Here is a 22,152-nt window from a genome sequence, read left to right on the forward strand (position 1 = left end):
GGCAGAGTATTGTTAACCCAAGAATCACTCTCTCAGTCTCAAATATACATTCTCACGAGAAAAAATGTTGTTTGAATTTATTCACTTATTTATGGACTCTGTCCACTAAATCATTACAAGGGTGGGCTGGGTAGTGCAGGAAAACATGGCTGCCAAAGCTCACAGATTGTTGCCAGGCAAAGGGAGGGAAATGAGGGTCAGATTATTGGTGCACTATAGGTGTTTATTCATCTCTGGATGGAACGAAGAAATACTAACCTCATATTAAATTAGAGGATATAGTAAAAAAAAAAAAAAAAAGAACATAATGTTATATTCAAATAAAGTGTCTTTCTAGTTCACCTGAGTTCTATCTTCATCGACTCTGAACCTGTTTACCTAAGTTGTATGAAGGTGTATTTGTATTGGCAACACATGTTTCAGGGACCAATGCCAGTTCTTTTTTTTTTTACCACTTATGTAGTCCATGCTTCTCAGTGGTAAATATATGAATGACAGTGAGAATAACTGAGGATCACATTAATAAATTCATTCAGGGTGTCATGCTCATTTGTGAGGACCTTGCAATGAACACTGCTGGATAAAAAAGGCCAAGTATGAGTTTCATACCCATCTATTTTAGCAATGTCGGATGAATGTCTCTCTCAAAACCACCTCCTCCATAGTTTTTTTTTTTCCCCCTTTTTCTTGCGGTACGCGGGCCTCTCACTGTTGTGGCCTCTCCCGTTGTGGAGCACAGGCTCCGGACGCGCAGGCCCAGCGGCCATGGCTCACGGGCCCAGCTGCTCCGTGGCATTGGGATCTTCCCAGACCGGGGCACGAACCCGTGTCCCCTGCATCGGCAGGCGGACTCTCAACCACTGCGCCACCAGGGAAGCCCTCCTCCATAGTTTTTTGAAGGCTCCTGGGACGTTTTCAAAACTCCTCCTTTAGCTTTGGTTACTCTACATACAATGATGACACTCTAAAATACACGGCCAACCCCATCACTTTCCCAACAACTTGACCTATATTTTACTTTTTATTATTTCCAATTGCTATCTCAAAAGTAAAAACTTCAAAACTGAACTCATTTCTGTGCCATCTCTTCAATCCGCACTCTGTGAACTGTTCCCTGTTCTTCGACACCACGTTTCTTCAGTCTTCAAATCCTGTTGGAGTTTATGAAATCCCCTTGAATCTATTATCTTTGGCCTGTGCCCTCTGCGTTGATTTATTCCAGACTCATCATTTCTATCTCAGACTAATATAACCATATTTTAAGCGTGTCTCTTTGTCTCCATTTTCTCCTTTGGCTCTATTTTTACATTACCACCAGAATTATCTTTAAAAGATGCTGTTATAAGCATACTGAGATGATTAATTTCTGTTTTAAAAACAATTTTGTCATTTCCATTGTGAACAGTGTAATGTCTGAGGTGCTTTTAAATTTGACCCCAGCACAGCTTTTTATCCTATCTCCCTGCCACACATGGTATGTTTGAACCACCCAGAACTTCTGGCCATGCCACACACGTCTTGCTCCCATACTTTGTGAATATAATACTTGCTACATTACATATTAATTATTTGTTATCTCTCACTTCCCTCAATAGACAATGGATTCCTCAAGGGCAGAGATACAGTCTTTGTTCCTATTTGTGTCCCTCTTAAGGGCAGTGTCTGCAATAGAGCTGGTATTGAATAAATGCTGGTTAAAAACACTATGCCCATCCAAAAAGCTTATACATTTATTTTTCAACTGGGAAAGGACTGCACATTGCAGGAAGCAGGAATTTATCATATGCCCTGATGATTCTCCTCCACTTTTGAAACATCAGTGATCATTGCCTTGTGTTATGGAAAATTTATTTGCTGAAGAGTTCTGTGTCATAGGTGACAGCCAGAAATTACAATGCTGAGAAAAATTATAAAAGGACAATCTCACCTCCTAACTACAAGTTTCTTCTTTTTCCTTTTTAAGTTTAGTCCTTAAGATATATTTAAATATATTTATATCATACTAATTTACATTTTTGAGAAATCTTTTTGTAATTTTATGTTGCCTCTAAAGCTTGGCTATCCTTGACAATATGAAAAATCCCGTACATATGTAATAGGACACATAGTCAGTGTCTGCCAGGGCATGAAGAAAGTAGATGCTCTATTTCAAAGTAAAGCTAAATTTCAGGATGTGTAAAAGCGAGATGGTGGAAAACTGTTTTACAATCCTGAACTGACCATCAACTTCTAACTATAAAAAAGTTTGTGAAGCCAAGAGTGGAGTGAAGATTGAAAGAGTGCTTTTGGCCAGTTTCTGGTCTGCCTTGTGTCCCATCTCCCTTCAGAAGAGGAAGGCTTGGTACCTACTATCAAAATATAATTTCAAGAGTTACGAACATGATGGTCTATGAATATAGAATTTACATGTTTCTTTTATTCATTGAGGACGGAACTACCAGGATGGTTCAAAAACCTAGATGCAAATGATGCGAAAATTGTAGATGAAAAAAACCCTACCGATTAACATGTAACTTCACAGAAACAGAGCTTTATGATTAGTAAAAGATGATCACACAAAGGTACATTTTCCTAGAAGATAAGATAACCTTTGAGTGGGCTCTTAGAGTGTATCTGAAAAGACATGTAATTATTCCTTTAACTTATTTCCAGGTTTTGGATAATGTCTGTTGACAGTCCCTGACTATCATTTCAAGCCTGGTAAGATGTACATCAATGGGTCCCTGCAGCTGGGGACACAGTTGGCTGGTTTTTTACTCCATCTGAGGAGTCAGAAGTGCAATTGTTAGGCTGGTGGGTTGCTGGTGTTTGAGCCAAAGAGAGGTGAGCATGTGGCTGTCCTGCGTTCCCACAGCGTGGCAGGGCAAAGGATGAAAGAGCGTTTCTATAGGTCTGACATGGGACATGCAAAAACGTAAGAGAAAGTGGGTCATTTATAACTCTCTCCAGGAGGACCACTGATATCCTGCAGAGAGAAGTGAGAATGATCACTTGATGCCTAGGGGCTCATAAGCAAAGGTCTGAGGAGAACGTGCCACCTGCATCCAGAGCAATGCAGGTAAGAAGTCCCCACTGGATGGAGTGGACTGGTCTTTGGAGAATGGGCTGCTTTAAACACCTGGGAGGCGCATACCAGGCAAGTTAAGACTGTCCTGTTTTAACTCCCATCCTTTCCTGTGATCCTAACATAGACAATCAATGAGACTGAAACATGAATGGATGATGAGGAATGAAAACGCAAGCTTTTCTTAATGGTTGCTTGACTCTGGGCTTCCCTGTATTCAGGAGGCCCAACCACTGTGAAACAGAACAGCCTTAGTGTTAAGTCACATGCAGAGTTTTGACAATTACGCAGGACTGGACATTTTTATTACTCATCTAAGAACTTTTATTACCTGTGAGTGACTAAAAAGTCCTGAGACCAGCCACAGTTTTCCTCCAGGTAGTGTCTACCAAGTACAAAATAAGGTTACTTGATGAGCTGGGCTTACTTAATGGAAGTGTGTGTGTGTGTGTGTGTGTGTGTGTGTGTGTATGAGAGAGAGAATGTGTCTTTTTAAGCATGACCTTGCAGTTATTTTTTTGAATTCAGTAAGTCTGTGCTCTCAATTTCTTCATGGTTAGTTTTTATCTCTTTAAATTGAATTTCTAGTTCAGAAAACTTGCATTCAGATCTTGTCTTCAGACTGACACAATGAAGCATGGATTTGCCCAAACTCTCAGGAATACTGTCCTGATACAGACGTGGTAACCTGTTTGCACAATTGCTGGTGTGCCAGTTAAATGCAGTCTGCTTCAGCAGAAAGGATATTTTATCTCTAGAGGTGTTACTGTTTCTACATGTTTCATTTCATTTTGTCACTAATCATGGTTTTGAAAAACAAGCACTTCATATTTTTCACTTTAATATGTAACTTGGCATGGGATTATTTTTTGGCTCTGCTTTGTTTTGCATAAGTATGCATAAACTAAGATATTTCCCTAAATATAAGTATGATAATGTCCATTGAAGGCTTCTGAAAAGTGCCAGAATAATTTATACAATATTTTTATGAGTTTAATTTTCTATTGCGCCAGTCAATGCATTGTAAAAATTCTTTTTTGAAGTAAAAAAAGTGCTGTACAGAAGTGATCAGAGTTTTTATGCAACATACTGCTCTTGATTGAGTCAGAATTGAAGTTTGTTTACTGTTCCCTCTGTCTGGAATGTTCCTTGCTCTGACTGCCCCACGTCTTCCTCTGTCCCTGCATTCAGAGACCTCTCTGATCATCTAACCTAAATTTGGGCTCAATTATTTTCTATTTCTTGATCCTTATTCTTCAAAGCCCCTGACCTATAATTATATGTTTGTTTATTGTCTTTCTGCTGGCAGTAAAATATAAGATGGACAGCAGGAGGGGCTATGTTTTCTTCACTGCAGTATTTTCAGAACCTGGAACAGTGGACTCTCAATAAATATTTGTTGAATAAATGAATCAAGGGATGCATACTGGAAATACCATTCCTGATCATTCAAAGAGCACAGCTGTCTGAGAAACACAGTCTTGCACAAGAAACTTCTAGTAGTATTACACATCCACTTGAAAGTTGTCATTGTATTAGATTTAAAGGAAAGACTTGGTGAATTTATACCATGAACAGTAAGGTAACCACCATAGCCTCAAAACCACCATATTTTTCAAATATTTAGCACCTACTGTTGCCCTGGCTTAGTGCCAAAGACTTAACATACATTGTTTCATTTACTCTTCCATGTTACACCATGTGTGAACTAAACGTATCCTTACCTCATTTAACCAATTAAACTGGGTCTTAACAGCTTACCCAAGGTTGCACAGTAGGTGAGTTGTGGCAGGACCAGGACTCAAACTCAGGTCTGCCTTCATTTCAAAGCCCAGTCATAGCCACATGACTATCATTGTCTTTTCTTATCCATGCTGGTTATAATCTTATATAGCTGACTGCCAAGGGAAAATATTTGATGTGTTCTTAAATGAGTATTGGCAGGCACATTAATGTGGAAAGCAGTGGTGCAAGAGTTAGTGTCATAGCTGTAATACTTGAGATTATTAGTCCAGTAACAAGATAGATTCAGTGTGAAGCATAGAAATTTTTTTGACTGACTGCAGAACCAACCAGACATCCTACTTACAGCATATATATAAACAGAGATTAAAAACGACAGCATATTTAGGAAGCCAAAAATAAGTTCACCACAGGTGACACTCTGGAAAAGTTGGAGAAGTGTGAGTTGATATTCTCTCTCTCTCCCCCCCTCTCTTTATCTCTTTCTCTCTCAACTCTTAAACTCACATACCCCCATGGGTCCTGTATTTGATATAAGGAAAAGAGAGTTCTAGGCTTGTCAACGACTTAGAGTCTAGTTCTGACTTTGCCTATTGTGACCTTTGATGAGTGACTGAACAGTATATATGTGGGAGTTCTGAACTACTTGGGTTAATTCTTGCGTCTGCCATTTGCTAGCTTTGTAATTTTGGGTTGTTATTCAAACTTTCTGAAATACGGTAGGGGCTCAGTAAGCGTTAGCCAAGTGTTACCCACTCCAGCACAAAGCTTCCGGCACCTGCCCTTTCCTTCTCTTCCTCTCCTCCTCTCCCTCTTCCTGCTTCTCTGCAGGGCTCCCTTGCTCCCTCTGCGGGCCGAGCGCCGCAGTACCAAGCCTTCTGGTTGCTATGGGTACCGAGGTAACGCGGTAACCAAGGAGACCAAGGCGGAAGCTCCAGACAGCTCTATGCGGCGGCGATGGGGACGCACACGTCTGGGGACTCCAGGTGGGTCGGCTGGCTGCGGTGGCGGTGGGCCTCGCAGTCGGCGTAGCGGGCAGCACGCCGGGTCTGGGTGGTGCGGGGAGCGGGCCGGAAGGCGGGAAAGGATACTGGGCCCCAGGGGAGCTGGGGGCGCCGGCCTAGCGGGTGTTTGTTGAGCTCCTGCCTTGTGCCCGACACAGTACCAGGCCCGCGGGCTGCAGGAAGCGGCCTGGACTGCCGGAGTTGGGAGTCGTCTTTTTTACAAAGCAAAGACTTCCCAGCCCTTAATGCTAATGGAGACATGAACGAGGGTGAACCCTAAACAGTGAAACCAGGCCTTCGTCACATCACTTGTACCCCTTCTACAAGTCAGCCTTTTCGAATTAAGTCTTTTTTTTTTTTTTTTTTTTTTGCGGTACGCGGGCCTCTCACTGTTGTGGCCTCTCCCGTTGCGGAGCACAGGCTCCAGACGCGCAGGCTCCGCGGCCATGGCTCACGGGCACAGCCGCTCCGCGGCATGTGGGATCCTCCCGGACCGGGGCACGAACCCGTGTCCCCTGCATCGGCAGGCGGACTCTCAACCACTGCGCCACCAGGGAAACCCTCGAATGAAGTCTTTTTGAGTATTATTTGAAAAATTTGGTGCCCTGACAAACCATTATCACACCTTTTGCCTTCTTTCTGCCTGGGCGGCCGCATGCATACACTTCATTCTAGAATTCCACTCCTCCCTAAAGGTCACGGTTAGGGGTGCCAGATTCCTGAGAAATCTGAAGCTGTGGAAGTTTTTTATTCTTCCTCCCATCAGCATTAGAGGAGCTTAGATATACTGTATAAGTTCAGTTATGTATATTTTATTTGTGGAGTTATCAAGACTCATTAAAAAAAATCCTATAAAGTTGATCGCTACCCAGGATTAAAACTATGTAAACTGTATGCTTATGGAAGATGAGAAAACACACACAACGCACACACCTCTACTTCCCTCTAGCACCTTATCTTAGAGGCTACTAGAGGTCTGCCCTGACCTCCCATAATATTGCCAGTTGTATTACAAATTAATTATTTGAAAGAATCTCGGTCCTTTATTTCCTTCAAAACATTTAATACTTTCTACAATTATTTTATTTGCTTTTAAATTTTTTCCTACTTCTTCACCAGAGTGTAAGTTTAGTGAGGGTTAGTACTATACTTGTCTGGTTCACCTTGTTCCTCAGTGCTTAACCTGATACCTGGCACATGGAAAAAAGAAAAAGGTTTGTTGAAGTGGGTGTGTTTGTTTTAAATTCTTTTTTCATGGAGTTGATTATACAGTAAATTCAAAGCAGTAGAAAACTATTAAATGCTAAAACCTAGAACACTATTATTGACAGTACACTATGTGTAGACACTCTACTAATTGCTAGGGATTCAAAGATCAATGGTAGGACTACCCTCAAATATCTGGGATACTTGGGGAAATAACATCTATATAAGCGAAGCAGCAAAAATAACACAAGACAGAATATAGTAGCAAGTGAGTGTAATACATATTATGTCCTTAAAGGAGAGAAGCTCGTTTCTGATGGAAGAAACCTTCATGGTAGAGGTGGCCTTTGAACTGGGCACTGAATAGAATAAAACTTGGTGAGCTGAGAATTGGAAAATAAAGCATAATGGATAATGGAGAATCTTAAGTACCAAGCTGAGTAGCTGGGTATTTTTTTTCCTGTGTTCAGGGGGAACTATTTAGAGGCAAAATACAGAGCAATCTGACACTCAAAAGGGTTTCAATGGTGTTCAAATAAATTGCTGTAAAATTTAGAAAATAGTTTTGGTAAAAGAGTTCTTACTCTAAATTTCCTTTTTATGATAGGTTAAGAGTATGAAAGCGGGGGAGAATCTGAATGATATGAATTAGTTATTTTAAGTATGTAGAACAATTTAGATTTTAAATCCTAAGAGGAGCTAACAGGACTGAGAATAAAATTGTAATTTCTGGCTTTGTCACCAGTCTTGGATGGGTGCCTTAATTTTCCCATGCCTAAAATAGTCACAAGAGAGCACCCAGGATAACAGTAGATTGTATGAGAATGGATGGGAGAAATAAACTATAAATATATAAAAGGACTTAGGTTTCTAAAAGGTATGATTTATAAATTTAAAACTTGTATTTTTATAATCATATAAAGTTTTTAGTTGATACAGAATAATAATTATATATTACTTTATTATTGTGCCTTTCAAACTTTTTTAAGCTCTAGAAGAGTTTCTTTAAGTCTGACCCAGAGGCTCATTATGTAAAAATAGATGAAATCAGGGCAGCTGTGGGTAAAGCAGAGCCTTGATGCTCCCCTCATTTGCTTCTCAAGGTAGTTTCTAAGACTGCCCCCTTCTCTAACCCTGAACTCTCTGAAGCCCTTTATAGGCCACGAATCAGAGACCTTTTGTTCAGTATTCTGCAAATTAGGGAGGGGGAAATCCCTACCTTTTTATACTGGATAAACAAACTGAAGCTCAGAGACCCTGAGCTTAAGTTCTTCTGAACTTAAACCCAGCATCTTTTAATATCACTTTTCATTTTTATTTTATTTAAAACAATTTTTATTGAAATATAGTTCATTTAAAATGTATTGGTTTCAGGTATACAGCAAAGTAATTCAGTTTTTTATATATATATATATATATATATATACATATATATATATATATTCTTTTCCATTGTAGGTTATTACAAGATATTGAGTATAGTTCCCTGTGCTATACAGTAGATCCTTGTTGGTTATCTATTTTGTATATAGTAGTGTGTATATTTTAATCCCAAACTCCTAATTTATCCCTTCCCCCACCCTTACCCCTTTGGTAAACGCAAGTTTGTTTTCAATGTCTGTGAGTCTATTTCTGTTTTGTAAATAAGTTCATTTGTGTCATTTTTTTAGATTCCATATATAAGCGGTATCATATGATATTTGTCTTTCTCTGACTTACTTCACTTAGTATGATAATCTCTACGTCGATCCGTGTTGCTACAAATAGCCTTATTTCATTCTTTTTCAGGGCTGAGTAATATTCCATTGTTATTCTTCATGGAACTGCTTATCATTTTTAGTCAGAAATTATCTTAAAAGGATATCTTGCCCCTTGATATTTAAAGCCAAACTTTTTCAGTTGTTCTCAAGGGAACTGGCACATAGAAGGTAAAAAGTGGGTGACTTGGGTACCATTTAGTGCCCTGAAGCAGTGTTTAATTATCAGATATTTTGGTTGGTTAAAGATTGAATGCAGCCTGGATGTTAATCTCTGATTTACTTTCAGAGTCTATGGTAGGAGAAAATGACATATATTTATTTAGTAGGGCACTCAAGCATAAGATGTTATGCTAAGGACCACATGTCCTTAGATTAGTCCTTTCCTTAGATTAAAAAATATATATATATATATATACATATATATACACATATATATTTAAAATAAGGATTATATCAGGCAGAGAAACTGTTAAAATTCTTTTGTCAATTTAACTATTTTTAATTAAATGCATTTTCATTTAACATTTTTTGCTTAGGCCTTTGATTTCTAAATACTATGGTAAATACCCATCCCCAAAAGCTTGCTTATTAGACCCCTTGAAAGTATGTGCTAAAGTAAAGAAAAATCCTTATTTATTGGCTTTTAAGTTTTCAGCTCTAAGATGATCTGGGTTGTTAGAAGAATCAACTAACCTTAGATAAGTTTTCAGTTATATGAAAACAGTGGTTTCCCAAATATCCCGTTCTGCCAATGGTGTGATGATAAATTCTCTGAGCCTAGGGCAGCTCTTGAATACTCTGAGTTTATAGATTTATAGAGCATAAATTCCTTGTTTCCATTCTGTCGCGGCAGGCCTTGATGCTTGGGTTGCTTTCCCAAAAATGGGAACTTATGTAGAAGGATCTTTCAAACCATCATGGGCAGTTCTGGGTCATATTGTGTGTATGTGTCTGGGGAAGAAGAAGGTTGGGGACAAAAATGATGCAGTCTAATAAATCAGTAACTAGAAAATTTTCCAAATAACTACTGAACTTTTGGTATTCAATTATAAGAAGAAATTTATTGATCAAAGGACACATGGAATTATGAGGTTTGCATAACAGAGAGTATATCTGTATTTCCATGGTTCCATTAAGTGACTAAAGTTTTGTGCCTTGCTATTTTTCCTGCTGACATTGTTATATCCTTGCTGTCCCAAGAACGGTGACTAATTCTCTGTTGGTTTCAGGAAAGGAAACAGGCAGAAGAGCGTGACTCACAATTATAATCTTCCTTTTTTTCTTCATGCAAGAAAATTGGCCTTTGTTTGTGGCTTGATAAAACATTTAATTGAGAAGAAACCTTACTAATTGCATTCAGTGAAGTGAAATGCCCCCTGAATAAGGCTATTTATTGGCTAAATCACATTATCAGCAGAGCTATAAATCTGAATCATCTCATCCTAATGAAATTTACAGATTTTTCTTTCATTCATTTCAGTCCTTGTGTATCAGTTCAGCTTTATGCATAATGTACACACACATATAAAATTGTATATCTCAATGCATAAATGAAGTTAAGGCAATTTAAGTTATTTTAATTAGTCAGACATATTAACTTTGGGGATTCTTTTGTTTTAATTTTTTTTTTTTTTTTTTTTTTTGGTTGCCGGGCCCTTCCCTGTTTTGGCCTCTCCCCTTGCGGAGCACAGGCTCCGGACGCGCAGGCTCAGCGGCCATGGCTCACGGGCCCAGCCGCTCCGCGGCACGTGGGATCTTCCCAGACCGGGGCACGAACCCGCGTCCCCTGCATCGGCAGGCGGACTCTCAACCACTGCGCCACCAGGGAAGCCCTATTTTAATTTTTGATGATAATGGTAATGATAACATTATGGAACTTTTCACGAAAAACTTACTGACAGTAGATGAGTGTCCAGCTGTTGGATTTCCTGATTTAGATCAAAAAGGGATACATAGACTCTCTGTTACTCTATGTCCTAGAAGTTTTTAAAAGGTGCCTTTTGTAGTCTCTGATAGAAATGAGACAAAGGTTTTATCTACAGAGAAGGGGCAGAAGCAAACCAAATTTTGTTTTTCATTCCTGTGGTATCTTTGGTTTTCTTTGACACTGATTTTAGCTTTGAGAGACAGGACTTGGTGGTTGAGAAATGAGTCTGAGTTAGACATCTCCCCTAAGTACTTTCTTCTTTCAGAATGTCGCAAGGTATTGTCTTTATTTGTGTGTTTTCCCCTTGACTGTGAGTCCTTTGAGGGAAGACACCATGTCTTATTTACCATTGTAACTTCAGTACCCACAATAGGGCTCACAAAGGAGCAGCTAAATAACTGTTGACTGAAGGCACAAATATACTTTGTCCTATGATGCAGCCATTACATTACTTACAGTATAAAATTATTTTGTATAATTCCATTTTGGAATTCTCTTCAGAGAATAAATTCCCTTAGAATTTCCTCTAAGGAATTAAAAATCTACCCTTTCAGGCTAAATCTGATTTCTGGAGGTAGAGTAATTTGAAACTAGATTTGAGTGAACAAAGTAGTTGCTTCTGCTGGCCACCATCATTTTTAGTTTTGAATGAGGTATAGCAAAGTAGATTTGTGTGTTTGTTGGATATATGATGGACTCTGCAGACAGTCTCAAAAGAGGCATTCCAAAAATGTTTTGATCAGTGGTTGCATCATTGGAATTGTAAAATAATCTCCCAGAGATTCGATTCATTCGATTGTGTTGACTTTAATGTCACAGTAGACTTACACTTGATTACTCCTGTTCTTATGTCTTCTCTGCTTAAGTCTTTGAGCATACCTTCTAGGCTTATTTCCTGTTCTTCTAAAAGTTTCAGTGATTCTCATTAGCTACAGAACACATTCCAAATTCTTTAACTTGGGATTTAATGTCACCCATTATTGGGCCGCAGCCTACAAGTTTACACCTACTTTTCCCCCTCCATTCAAGAGCTGTTTTCTTCTAGCAGTGAGGAAAATTCATCCCATCCATATCTTTATATATATTAACCCCCTTCACCTTAAAGCCCCACTTTAAGTGCTATCCAGCTTGAATTCTCTTCTTTTGCTCCCCTCTTATATCTGTAAGTTTTATAGCCTTTGTAATTCCTACCTTGTTTTATGGCTTTGATATATAAGTCTTATATGCCGTATTTGACTCTACACTATTTGAGCCCAGAGAACAGATCTCCTTGGGCCTTGACTCCTTCATGTCTCTCAGTACAGTGCTGTGCATATAGCAGAGCCTTAATAAATATTTATAGGGGTTATGAGCACATGGGAGCACATATATAAAATGACGGTATCAAATGGTTTGGGCATTTATGACTATGGACTCTATTATATTGCCTCATATTTAAGAGTGTTTGGAATTTAGGAATTTTTATTCATATAAAAATCTAATAGTTGTGCATGTGATTCAGCAGTTCAGCATTACAGAGTAAATTATTGTAGAACCGTGAGTAATTGGGATACTCAGGAAATAGGGTGTTCTGAATAATTTAATTTTCTGGCTAACTTGGAGTTAGGCAAAAAATCTTTTTTGTTTCATTTCTTGTTGAAAAATTCTTTCTAAATATGCTAATTTTTGATCTTAGGCAAAGAGCATCATTAAATTTTTCTTTGATAAATGAGTATACTTGAATGCCTTTGGGTAATTATTGCATACCTTCGTTCTCATTTTACATTACCGTATATGTAAAAAAAAAAAAAAAAAAAAAGGTTTTCGAGTTTGGATTGTGTTTCTAAGGTTCTTTTCACTACCTACCTAGCTTTGGATATTATTTTTGGCTGGGAACAAATACCTGATATATATTGTTATAATCTTAATCATAGAAAGAGCCAGAATATGTGCTCTATTTGTCTTAAGGAATTCATTCTTCACTTTCAGTTTCCACAGTCTTTTGCTATATAATTATTGGCAAAATTTTAGTTCCATCAGATATGTTATAGTTATAACTATATTAGCATATAAATATTTGTATAACATAATACATTTATCATTTATAATAATTTCTTGTTGTTTAACCATTGATTCGATTTTTTCCCTCATAATGTTTTCTTGTTTAAAAATTTTCCTGAGTTATATGTATTTTCAAATTTGTAACGTTAACCACTTTATGTTGACATAATTCTTTTGCCTTTGTTACTTTTTCAGAAGTTTCCACAAATCACAATAATTTTTAGACAATACTAAGATAGTAATCATGAACACCAAAGATTTTGTGGTTCTTCCGTGGGGAAAAGCTGGAAATTCTGTAAAGCTAAAATATAAGTAAGTGCATATGTGTTTATTACTTAAATAGAATAGTTGCTAAAGTTTCTGTATTTTATAATTTAAAGTATTCTTTTCATATGAGGCTGTTTAGAGTTGAAATAAAATTTTGTGAATTCTCATCTCCATTTTCTTCACATTGCTCTATTTTAAGAGAGTAGGTTTGAAATATTATAAATCTATAATGGTTTAAAAATGAGGACTAAAAATACTTATGACACAAGAATCTATGCGACTTGGGTTCATCAACTATTGAAGCAATACAACAGAAAGTTACAAATATTTTTGTAACACTTATACAAAATTAGAAAAGAATCACCCTGAAGAAACTGAAAGAAATTGAAATTTAGGGAGACTGTAAAAGTGAGAGACGAGACCTTTAAACAGGGAATAGAAATCACTAACTACCCTCGCACTTTGCATCTTTAAAGGACTTTATGTTGAATTCACCTTTCCCAGGACAGGTATCTTCTGTCCTAGATTGCCTTGGAGATGCATTCGGCCTGATTCAAGCAATTCTGGGTATCCTGGAAATTTCAGGACATGGCAGGGGTACCAGAAGGTTCAATATACCATTTCCCTTTTAGATCATCTAGAGTTACTGGGAATTCCCAAGGCCTTCCTCTCAAATATGATTCAGGGCCAGCCATCATGGGTTGGGGGCAGACTGTCAATGTTTAATTTTAGTTTCTGAGTTCCCTGATCCAGATAAATAGTCCTGTGGGTACTCAGTGTCTTCAGAGCTTTCCTAATTCTCCCTTTACTTTTGAGATACTGTGTGGAAAAGCATTTTGTCAACTGGAAAAAGTTATATGGCATTATCATTATTAGGTTTACTAGTTTTTGGTAGGGAGGGGAGCTATCCAATTGCTAGTATTACTAATTTTACTTTTTTAATGCAAAAAGAGAAGGGACAATGCATTTTGGTGATATGTTTTAAGTCTGTGTGTATATATCTATAAACATTCATCCAACAAACATTTGTTAAGTACACATAGTCTATACACTGTGCTAAGGAACAATGGGTACAAAAGAAGAAAGTCATAATCTTTGCCCTCAGGTAGCTTTTGGAGAATGTGAATAAGTAAAATTACATTTACAAAGTAGTGTGAAACATGGTGTGATATTAAAGCACAGATAGCTATGAGAACATGGCCCAAACTGCTAGGCCAGGGGTGAGGAGGTCTCCAAGCTTTGCCTGAAAGATGCAGTTAGTTGGGTAGTTACTGGGTGAAACTTGTTCAAAGGCACACAGACACATAGTCTGGGGACTTTCAGACATATCCAGTTCACTAAGATTTATAGAACAAAATTGGTGAGAATGGCAAGTCATGTAGCTAATAAATTAACTTGTATGCCACACTAAGGAGTTTGGGATTTATCTTGGAGATGAGGGGGAATCACTGTTCCCTGGCCTGCATGTCTCCCTGGTCCACCCATGAACCACAACCCATAGAAACTAGGGCGGGAACACCCATTCTATGGTAATTGCTCTGGAGTTTCTTTTCTTGCCCTTTCCTTCTTCCAAGTCTTTCTTATTTGACATTGTCTCAGTAATTGTCTTAATGTTGTCTTACATTTTGGTGTTCTCCAATTCCTCTCTACTCTTTTCCAGCCTCCACACCATTTCTGTGGGCTGTTTCTGCCTCTTGGATTTGTTGTGTTGACACGGTCCCTGTGGGATCAACTTTAGTTGCCCTTCTGGCTCTGTGTCTAAGGATGTCTCCAGGAAGAATCTTTTGTCTTGCTCCAGACCCACGGAATTGCATCGTCAACTTGACCACTTGGTCAGTAGGCCAGTTGCTTTTCTTCAGTCGCACCCCCTTCCTCTACTGTAGTGGGGACTTTCAAAACATCAAAAGTTTTATAAGCAAACAAGTGACACAATCACATGTGTGCTTTTGAACTCTTCCTCTGGAGACCATGTGGAAAGTGTTGTGGGCCACTGAGACTTTGGGCCACTAATCCTGAACTGTGTCCCCAGCCCACCCCAGAGTGAATTAGTTCAGGAAATGGCATCACTGGCCTCCTGGTTGCTCTTGGGATTATCTCAGGTTCCTTCCTTGTCCCTTCCTTGGTCAGTCATCTACTTCTGGTCAGTCTCCAAGTCCAGTTAATTCTATTTTCTTATATTTCTCAAATGTTCCCATTTTTCTCTCCACTGTCTCTGTCCAGTCAGACCAGCAGAGTCTCTCTGTTATTAGGATTACTGAGATAGTCTCCTAACTGGCTGCCTTGTTCTCAGCCTTACACCCTCTGATTAATATTCCATTATACAGCCAGAGTGATCTTTCTAAAGTACAAGTATTATCAAGTCTCAATTCTCTTAAAACCTTTTAAAAGTTCTTATTGCTCATAGAATACAAATCCCAGTTCCTCATTATGGCCTACACAGCTCTTCATAATCTGGCCACTGTCCACCTCAGCAGTTCCATTTCTTGCCACTCTCCCCGTCCTGCACTTAATGCCTGGGCACATGGAACTTCTAGTTCCTGGACCCACACATCACTCTTTTCTACTTGTACCCACACTTTTCTTTCTTCCTGGAACACTGCTCTCACCACTTCCCTTTGACCGGCTAAGTCCTTTCATCCCTTGGGACTCAGCTTAGTCTTCACTTCCACCAGCTACTGTTCCTATGGCCCCATGGGCTGGGTATGTGCCCTTTCTGTGTGCTTAGGTATCTCCCTGTACTTCTCCAATGAAAACACCATTATACTATACTTCAATTACCTTCACGCTTGTCTACGTTCCTGTCTATAATGGAAGCTCCATTGGGTCTCACATCCTATCACTTATGACAGTGCTTGTTTGTAGTAGGGGCTGAATTACTCCTTGGGGAACAGATAAAATGAAAATAATGCCTCTCTCTCTCAATATCTTCATCAGCTTCTCTGAAGGCTCTAGACAGTTTTCGCCTCCTGTCGCTTTCCATATATCTTCCTGGACTGTCCACCTGGGGACATATCTTTGGCCTGCTTGCTCTTTGGTGGATTGCTCACCACCTCTCAATTATTTCCCTCTCTTATCTTCATTATTCTTATTCTGGTTCCTTGCCATGGCACACATACCCAAGTAGACCACACTACTTGATTATAATAAGACACTAATGAAATAATGAAGGAAGAGATTTAAACTCATGATAGAGAATGAAAGCTAGAGAACTAGGTTGGTTTACTTCTTGAAAGAGAGACTCAGTGACTAATGCTGACAAGGGACCAGAATTGTAGAATGAAGAAAATAGCTTGTGTCAAAAGCTTGATGAACTTCAGATATTATTACGAAAGCTCTTGTACAGGAATCTGTAAGGGGGCTCTGCTCTGTCCTCAGAAACTTTTCTTCTTGTTGCTTTCCTTCAGTGGAAACAATAGGTGATGCTTGGCTCAGTTCCCATTTATCCCTTTGATGGGTCCTGTTCCAAAACCCTTGATAGGTGTTTTCTTCCTAATAGGCTCCAAGCAGGCCCTTCTCTCTCTTTCTCTCTCTCTCTTTCTCTTTTTGTATTATACATACATGGCATAAAGGTAGAAATTTATTGAAGTTTTCCAAGATGATTAATTTAGCAAAAATGTGTATTCTGCCCATACAGAATAGTTATTTTAAACACTATGATTCAAAGTATTAATACTTGAATCCTTTAAGGACAGTATGAAAATTAGAAAATAATTTTTATTTTATTTTCTATTTGTGTGTCATGGATATTTGTACATATATAAAGACATAGCTCATGTATAACATGAATTATGATTTGAGACCTCTAACAATGTAATAAAACAAAAGTCTAAGATTTGGAGCGATACCTTGCTTCAGGAGAATATTAATTGAAGGCAAATGCTAACTCTAGAAACCATATTTCAAAGACTACAAAGGAAGTAGTTAAAATAGTTTTTCAATATTTATTATTCATAATTTTAATTAAGGGCAAGCCATAATATAAACTTACTTTGCCTTTTTTTTTCTTTTTGGGGGGTTTGTTTGTTTACCCCAAATGAACATTTTGCATTTAAATCTTATCCAGAAATGCTCAAGAACTGAGAATGGAGAAAGTGCAGTTAGAGTTGGAGAACCAAGAGATGGAAAAGAAACTACAAGAATTCCAAGCAACAAGGAGCAAAGAAAAGGAAGAAAGAGGGTGGGTGACATTTTTAGAGGATTTTAGAGGAATAAAATGAATTTTATTATAAACTGAAGTCCTTATGTCAAGAACTATTTTATATATTATTGTCATTCCAATGACTGTCTGTCCTGAATGAATCATTTCTGGCTTTTCCTGATGAACAAGCGATATTAAATTTCCCCTACTTTTTCTATTTGTGTCCCTTTCCTCTGAACCTTATTTGGTCTTACATGTTCTTATTTCTCTTCTTACATTCCTCTTCTGAACCAGTTATAGTCTGGAATGTTGAGGACAGCAATGCAGAACTTGCCCTTTGCTCCCATAAAATTGCCATGAATAGGAGACTGCCAGTTTATGTGTAGGGCATTTTTATTTATTAAAAGACTTTTGGGGGGCAGGGGTTAACACGCACACAGATAAGAATCATTCAGACCCTCACGTATGTTTGAAATATTTTTAGCAAGTGTGCTTTAGCTGAAATTTTATTAATGAGACTTCTCTAATATTATGCTTGCATATCTGTACTAATTTTACTGAGCATTTTGCTTTGTTGTAAAAATAATACATAAATATAATTAAAATCAAGTATAACTGATAGTTATATAATGAAAATTATCTCTTCTTCACTTTAGGCTGACTCCCAGCCCATTGTGTAGTACCACTTTTAACAATTAAAATGTTTCTTCCCACAAATGTCTTGTCTTTGTTCAAGCCTATGTATATATGTGTTTGAATGTGTGTGTGTGTGTGTGTGTGTGTGTGTGTGTGTGTAGGTTTGTATCTGACATGTCTTTTACATTTTTCAAATGAGTTCATCTATAAAAGTCTGTGGATGGATTCACATTCTACTTTTCTACTTGATATATCTTAGTGCTCTTGCCATGTCAGTGCACAGTGATCTCATTCTTTTAGTGGCTGCATAGTATTTCTTTGTGTGGCTATAATAGCATTTATTTCTCATATCTTTATTAAGTTTTCAGTATTTTGTGATTATATATGCTGCCATGAATATGCTTCTACATATATTTTTGCTTACATCTATAACAGTGTCTATGGGATAAATTTCCACCCATGTAATTTTAGGTCAAAGTATATGGCAGTTTACATTTTGGTAGACATTGGAGAACTCCTTTCAAATAGGCTTCAAAAGTGTATAACTTTCTCCTACAGAGAATGAGTGGGCATATTCCATATGCTTTTGGTGGTACTAAATATTACCAGACTCTTTGTGTATTAAGTTTGCTTTTGTTTAGTATTCAAAATGATGATCATCAAATATCTATAAAGTACCTTCTGAACCATTAAAGAAAATTCAAAGGTTTATTATAGTTTTAGTAGTGTTTATCTTTAGAGATTAACTCTGTGAAAAAGTATTCATGAGCTATACACACAACCTTTCTAATAACCAGAGTATTGGTTTAATCAAAGTCATCTCAATGTAGTACATCCCAGGTGACAAAGTTTATTCTGTATCTTGCTGCTCTTATCCTAATGATCCAATGGCCAGTTCTCTTTTTTTATTGTTTTTTTTGGTTTTTCATTTTCTTTCTTATATTTTTAAAGATTTTTTTTTTTTTTTTTTTTGCGACACGCGGGCCTCTCACTGCTGTGGCCTCTCCCACCGCGGAGCACAGGCTCCGGACACGCAGGCCCAGCGGCCACGGCCCACGGGCCCAGCGGCTCCGCGGCATGTGGGACCCTCCTGGACCGGGGCACGAACCCGCGTCCCCTGCATCGGCAGGCAGACCCCCAACCACTGTGCCACCAGGGAAGCCCTCTTTCTTAATTTTTAAACCTTCACTAATTTGGATTTAGTTTGGGCTTCTCAGTGGATCATGAATATATCTGTGAATCAGAGTTCCTGAAATCAGCCCCCAAGAGTAAATTTTCATTAGCTGAGGAACCTTTTCTAGATGTTTTCAAAAATGTTCTAAAGCTTGACTGGGTTTTCAGAATAGTTAAATGCTTTTCTAAGGTAACACAGATAGTAAATGTCACAGCCAGAATGAGAACCTGCTAGTCACTAGTCAGGAAGACGGAAAGTCCGGTTATCCAATCTTGGTTTTATGATTTATTATTTCTGTGGCTTTGGGCAAGTTTTTCTCTCATTATTATTTAAAATGGGAATTGGCCTCCCTGCTCTGTTGACTTCAAAAGATTTTGTGAGGCTCAAATAAAAGTACTTTGAAAACTGTAAAACAAAACAGTTTGCCTTCTTTGCAAGCTCTGTTACCTTTTGCTGTGGGAGCTAATTTGAAGTCTTAATAGGAATTCATCACATAGTAGATCTGCTGAATTTTGGGGGGTCTTGTTTTGCTTCCTTTTTCTCTTTGCATTTGTGAACACTTAGCTTTTAAAACTGCATGACAATCTGTAACATTTCCTATAAATCAGTAAAGCTATCTTTAGTCATTGTAAATGTCTAAAAAATGAAATTCTTCATCTGTGTTCGGACATTTCACTTTTATTCATTTCTTCTCAAAAGTTCCAAATATAACAGAGCTATATTTTAGAATTACTGAGGATATTGTGGCATTCTTGATATTTCATTTTCATTTTGTGGTGGTCTGTTAAATGTTAACAACTGAATTTCCATTTTCTGAAACAGGGAAAATATATTTGTTTTCATTAAAAGGAGAAATATATTTAGTAATTACATTTTGTCTTCTGTTCATATATATTGAAGGTCAAGTGGATGTCACTGGAAATCTGCACAAGTGGGCAGATTGGGTAATCAATCATGCATGATGTCACGAAATAAAGGAAATGTTATTAAGGTAAGAAAATACCATTTGATTCTTAGGCAGTTTGCTGAGAAGATATAAATTATTTTTTCAGATCTTGCATTCCCTTCCATACTTAAGAACCTCCTATTCTTGTTTTAACAAGTTTGCATGTTATTGGATTTCAATTATATTTTATGGGCTAATATGCAACTTTCACTATTCAGATATGTTTTTGTTTTTCATCTGAAAGTTGATTTTTAAAAATTCACCTGCAGGTGAATTTTCTAAACTGAATTTTTCCATTCAGTTCAGTTCTGGTTTTTAGTATGTGAAATAGAACTATGTAGTTCTATATTAAGGTGAAAGCAAACTTATTTGATATAACAAAGGACAGACTTTTTTCTGCCTTTTTGTTATATCACATTTATTTAATGTATTTATGTTCTGCTGGAATAATAATTATTCATAAACTGTTGATTCCATATGTGAAGATACCCAAGGGAAAATGCTTTAAAATTCCCCAGCCATAGAATTGCTTTATCTTTACTGTGTATTGTAAAATATAACATTACATTATATTTAAGGTTAAAGGCAAATGAGTGTCCTTATGTAAAGAAAACTGTTTTGCTTCTGGATTCTTTAGTACAAAATCTGTGACTTTGTAAGTTTTAACTTCTATAGCTTTTTCTTTTTTATATACCTGTCATTAAACTTTCATTGGGTCAGTTGGCATCTACAGACATCTTGGCACTTCTAACATTTTTGGCTTAGAAAAGGCATTTTATTCTTTAGTGTCATTCTCTTACTGAGATATGTTTCTTTAATTTTTGCATTAAAAGTTTTATAATCCACTTTGCATTTTTCATTATCTTTCTGAGACAGTGTTCCATACTTTAGATGTTGTTGTAAATATAATATATTAAAAGTGCTGACTCTGTGATTATTGATTTATTTATTCAATAGCATTTATTAATGCTATTTATTTATTTATTATTTTTTTTTTGCGGTATGCGGGCCTCTCACTGTTGTGGCCTCTCCCGTTGAGGAGCAGCAGGCTCCGGGTGCGCAGGCTCAGCGGCCATGGCTCACAGGCCCAGCTGCTCCGCGGCATGTGGGATCTTCCCGTACCGGGGCACGAACCCATGTCCCCTGCATTGGCAGGCGGACTCTCAACCACTGCACCACCAGGGAAGCCCTGCTATTTACTAATAGCATTTATTAATGCTTCTTTGTCTTATACTGAATTATCCTTGTTCTCAAGGATATCCTTACCTAATGTAAAAGATGATGCACATATGAAAATATTTATAGGAAAACTCACTATGTCATTTTTGCCATGTAGTGTATTTGTGCTTGGGAAGTAATAGTTTAGCTCTACAAATATTTGAGAGTGTACTAGATATATTTATAAGGAAAAGTGATGAATAAGTCATAGTGCCCATTCCCATAAACCTCATAATTGATGATGAAAGCATGAGGGGTTGGGGAGTTACAGAAGGTGGGAGTAGAAATAAGATTGGGCAGGAGGGTAGGAGGCCTGAATACCAGACTCAGGAGTGTTGACTTTTTCACTGGGTGAATAGAATTCCCTGACAACTTTGAAGCAGGAGAGTAGCAAGTTTAAGGTAATGATGTATGATGGTTGATCTTGTTAATATCCAGCGCATTTGAAGTTTATATAAGTAGAGTTTAGAGCAAATGATATTCAAACTCTTTTGATCATGTACCACAGCAATAAAGAATGTATTTTGAGGGCTTCCCTGGTGGTGCAGTGGTTGAGAGTCCGCCTGCTGATGCAAGGGACATGGGTTCGTGCCCCGGTCTGGGAAGATCCCACATGCCGCGGAGCGGCTGGGCCTGTGAGCCATGGCCGCTGAGCCTGCGCTCCGCAAGGGGAGAGGCCACAACAGTGAGAGGCCCGCGTACCGCAAAAAAAAAAAAAAAAAAAAAAAGAATATATTTTGAGAATGGACTTTCTATCCATGAATTTTTTATCTACTTATAAATATAATTTATTTATATACATACTAATATGTCATGTTCATTGTAAAACAAAATATGGAAATTAATCAAGGATGATATAAACATGAATAGATGCTTCTTTTCTTCTCTTTGATCCTTTCCGAGCTCCCTCAGGCATGCATACATGCTACTTTGGAGGCCACTGATATAGAAGCAGAGAGACTATTTATAAGTCTATTAAAAGGTCAGATGAGAAGAGTCTGAATGAGAACGTAGCAGAAGAAATATAAA

At 37.8% G+C, this 22,152-nt stretch overlaps 1 protein-coding gene across 1 annotated transcript in view; it reads left to right on the forward strand.

Annotated features, from left to right (window-relative positions):
• The first annotated feature begins 12,941 nt into the window (after positions 1 to 12,941).
• ZBBX (zinc finger B-box domain containing) overlaps positions 12,942 to 22,152 on the forward strand; it is a 104,358-nt gene continuing 95,147 nt past the window's right edge. Inside the window, exons 1-3 of the mRNA XM_027112489.1 lie at positions 12,942 to 13,056; positions 17,075 to 17,188; positions 19,860 to 19,950. Coding sequence (XP_026968290.1) covers positions 12,989 to 13,056; positions 17,075 to 17,188; positions 19,860 to 19,950 — 273 coding nt within the window. The 5' untranslated portion in view covers positions 12,942 to 12,988. The remainder of the gene's footprint in view (positions 13,057 to 17,074; positions 17,189 to 19,859; positions 19,951 to 22,152) is intronic.

Source organism: Aethalodelphis obliquidens, unplaced genomic scaffold (assembly GCF_003676395.1).
Source record: "Aethalodelphis obliquidens isolate GAN/ISIS:26980383/991018 unplaced genomic scaffold, ASM367639v1 scaffold1, whole genome shotgun sequence".
Classification (NCBI taxonomy): Eukaryota; Metazoa; Chordata; class Mammalia; order Artiodactyla; family Delphinidae; genus Aethalodelphis; species Aethalodelphis obliquidens.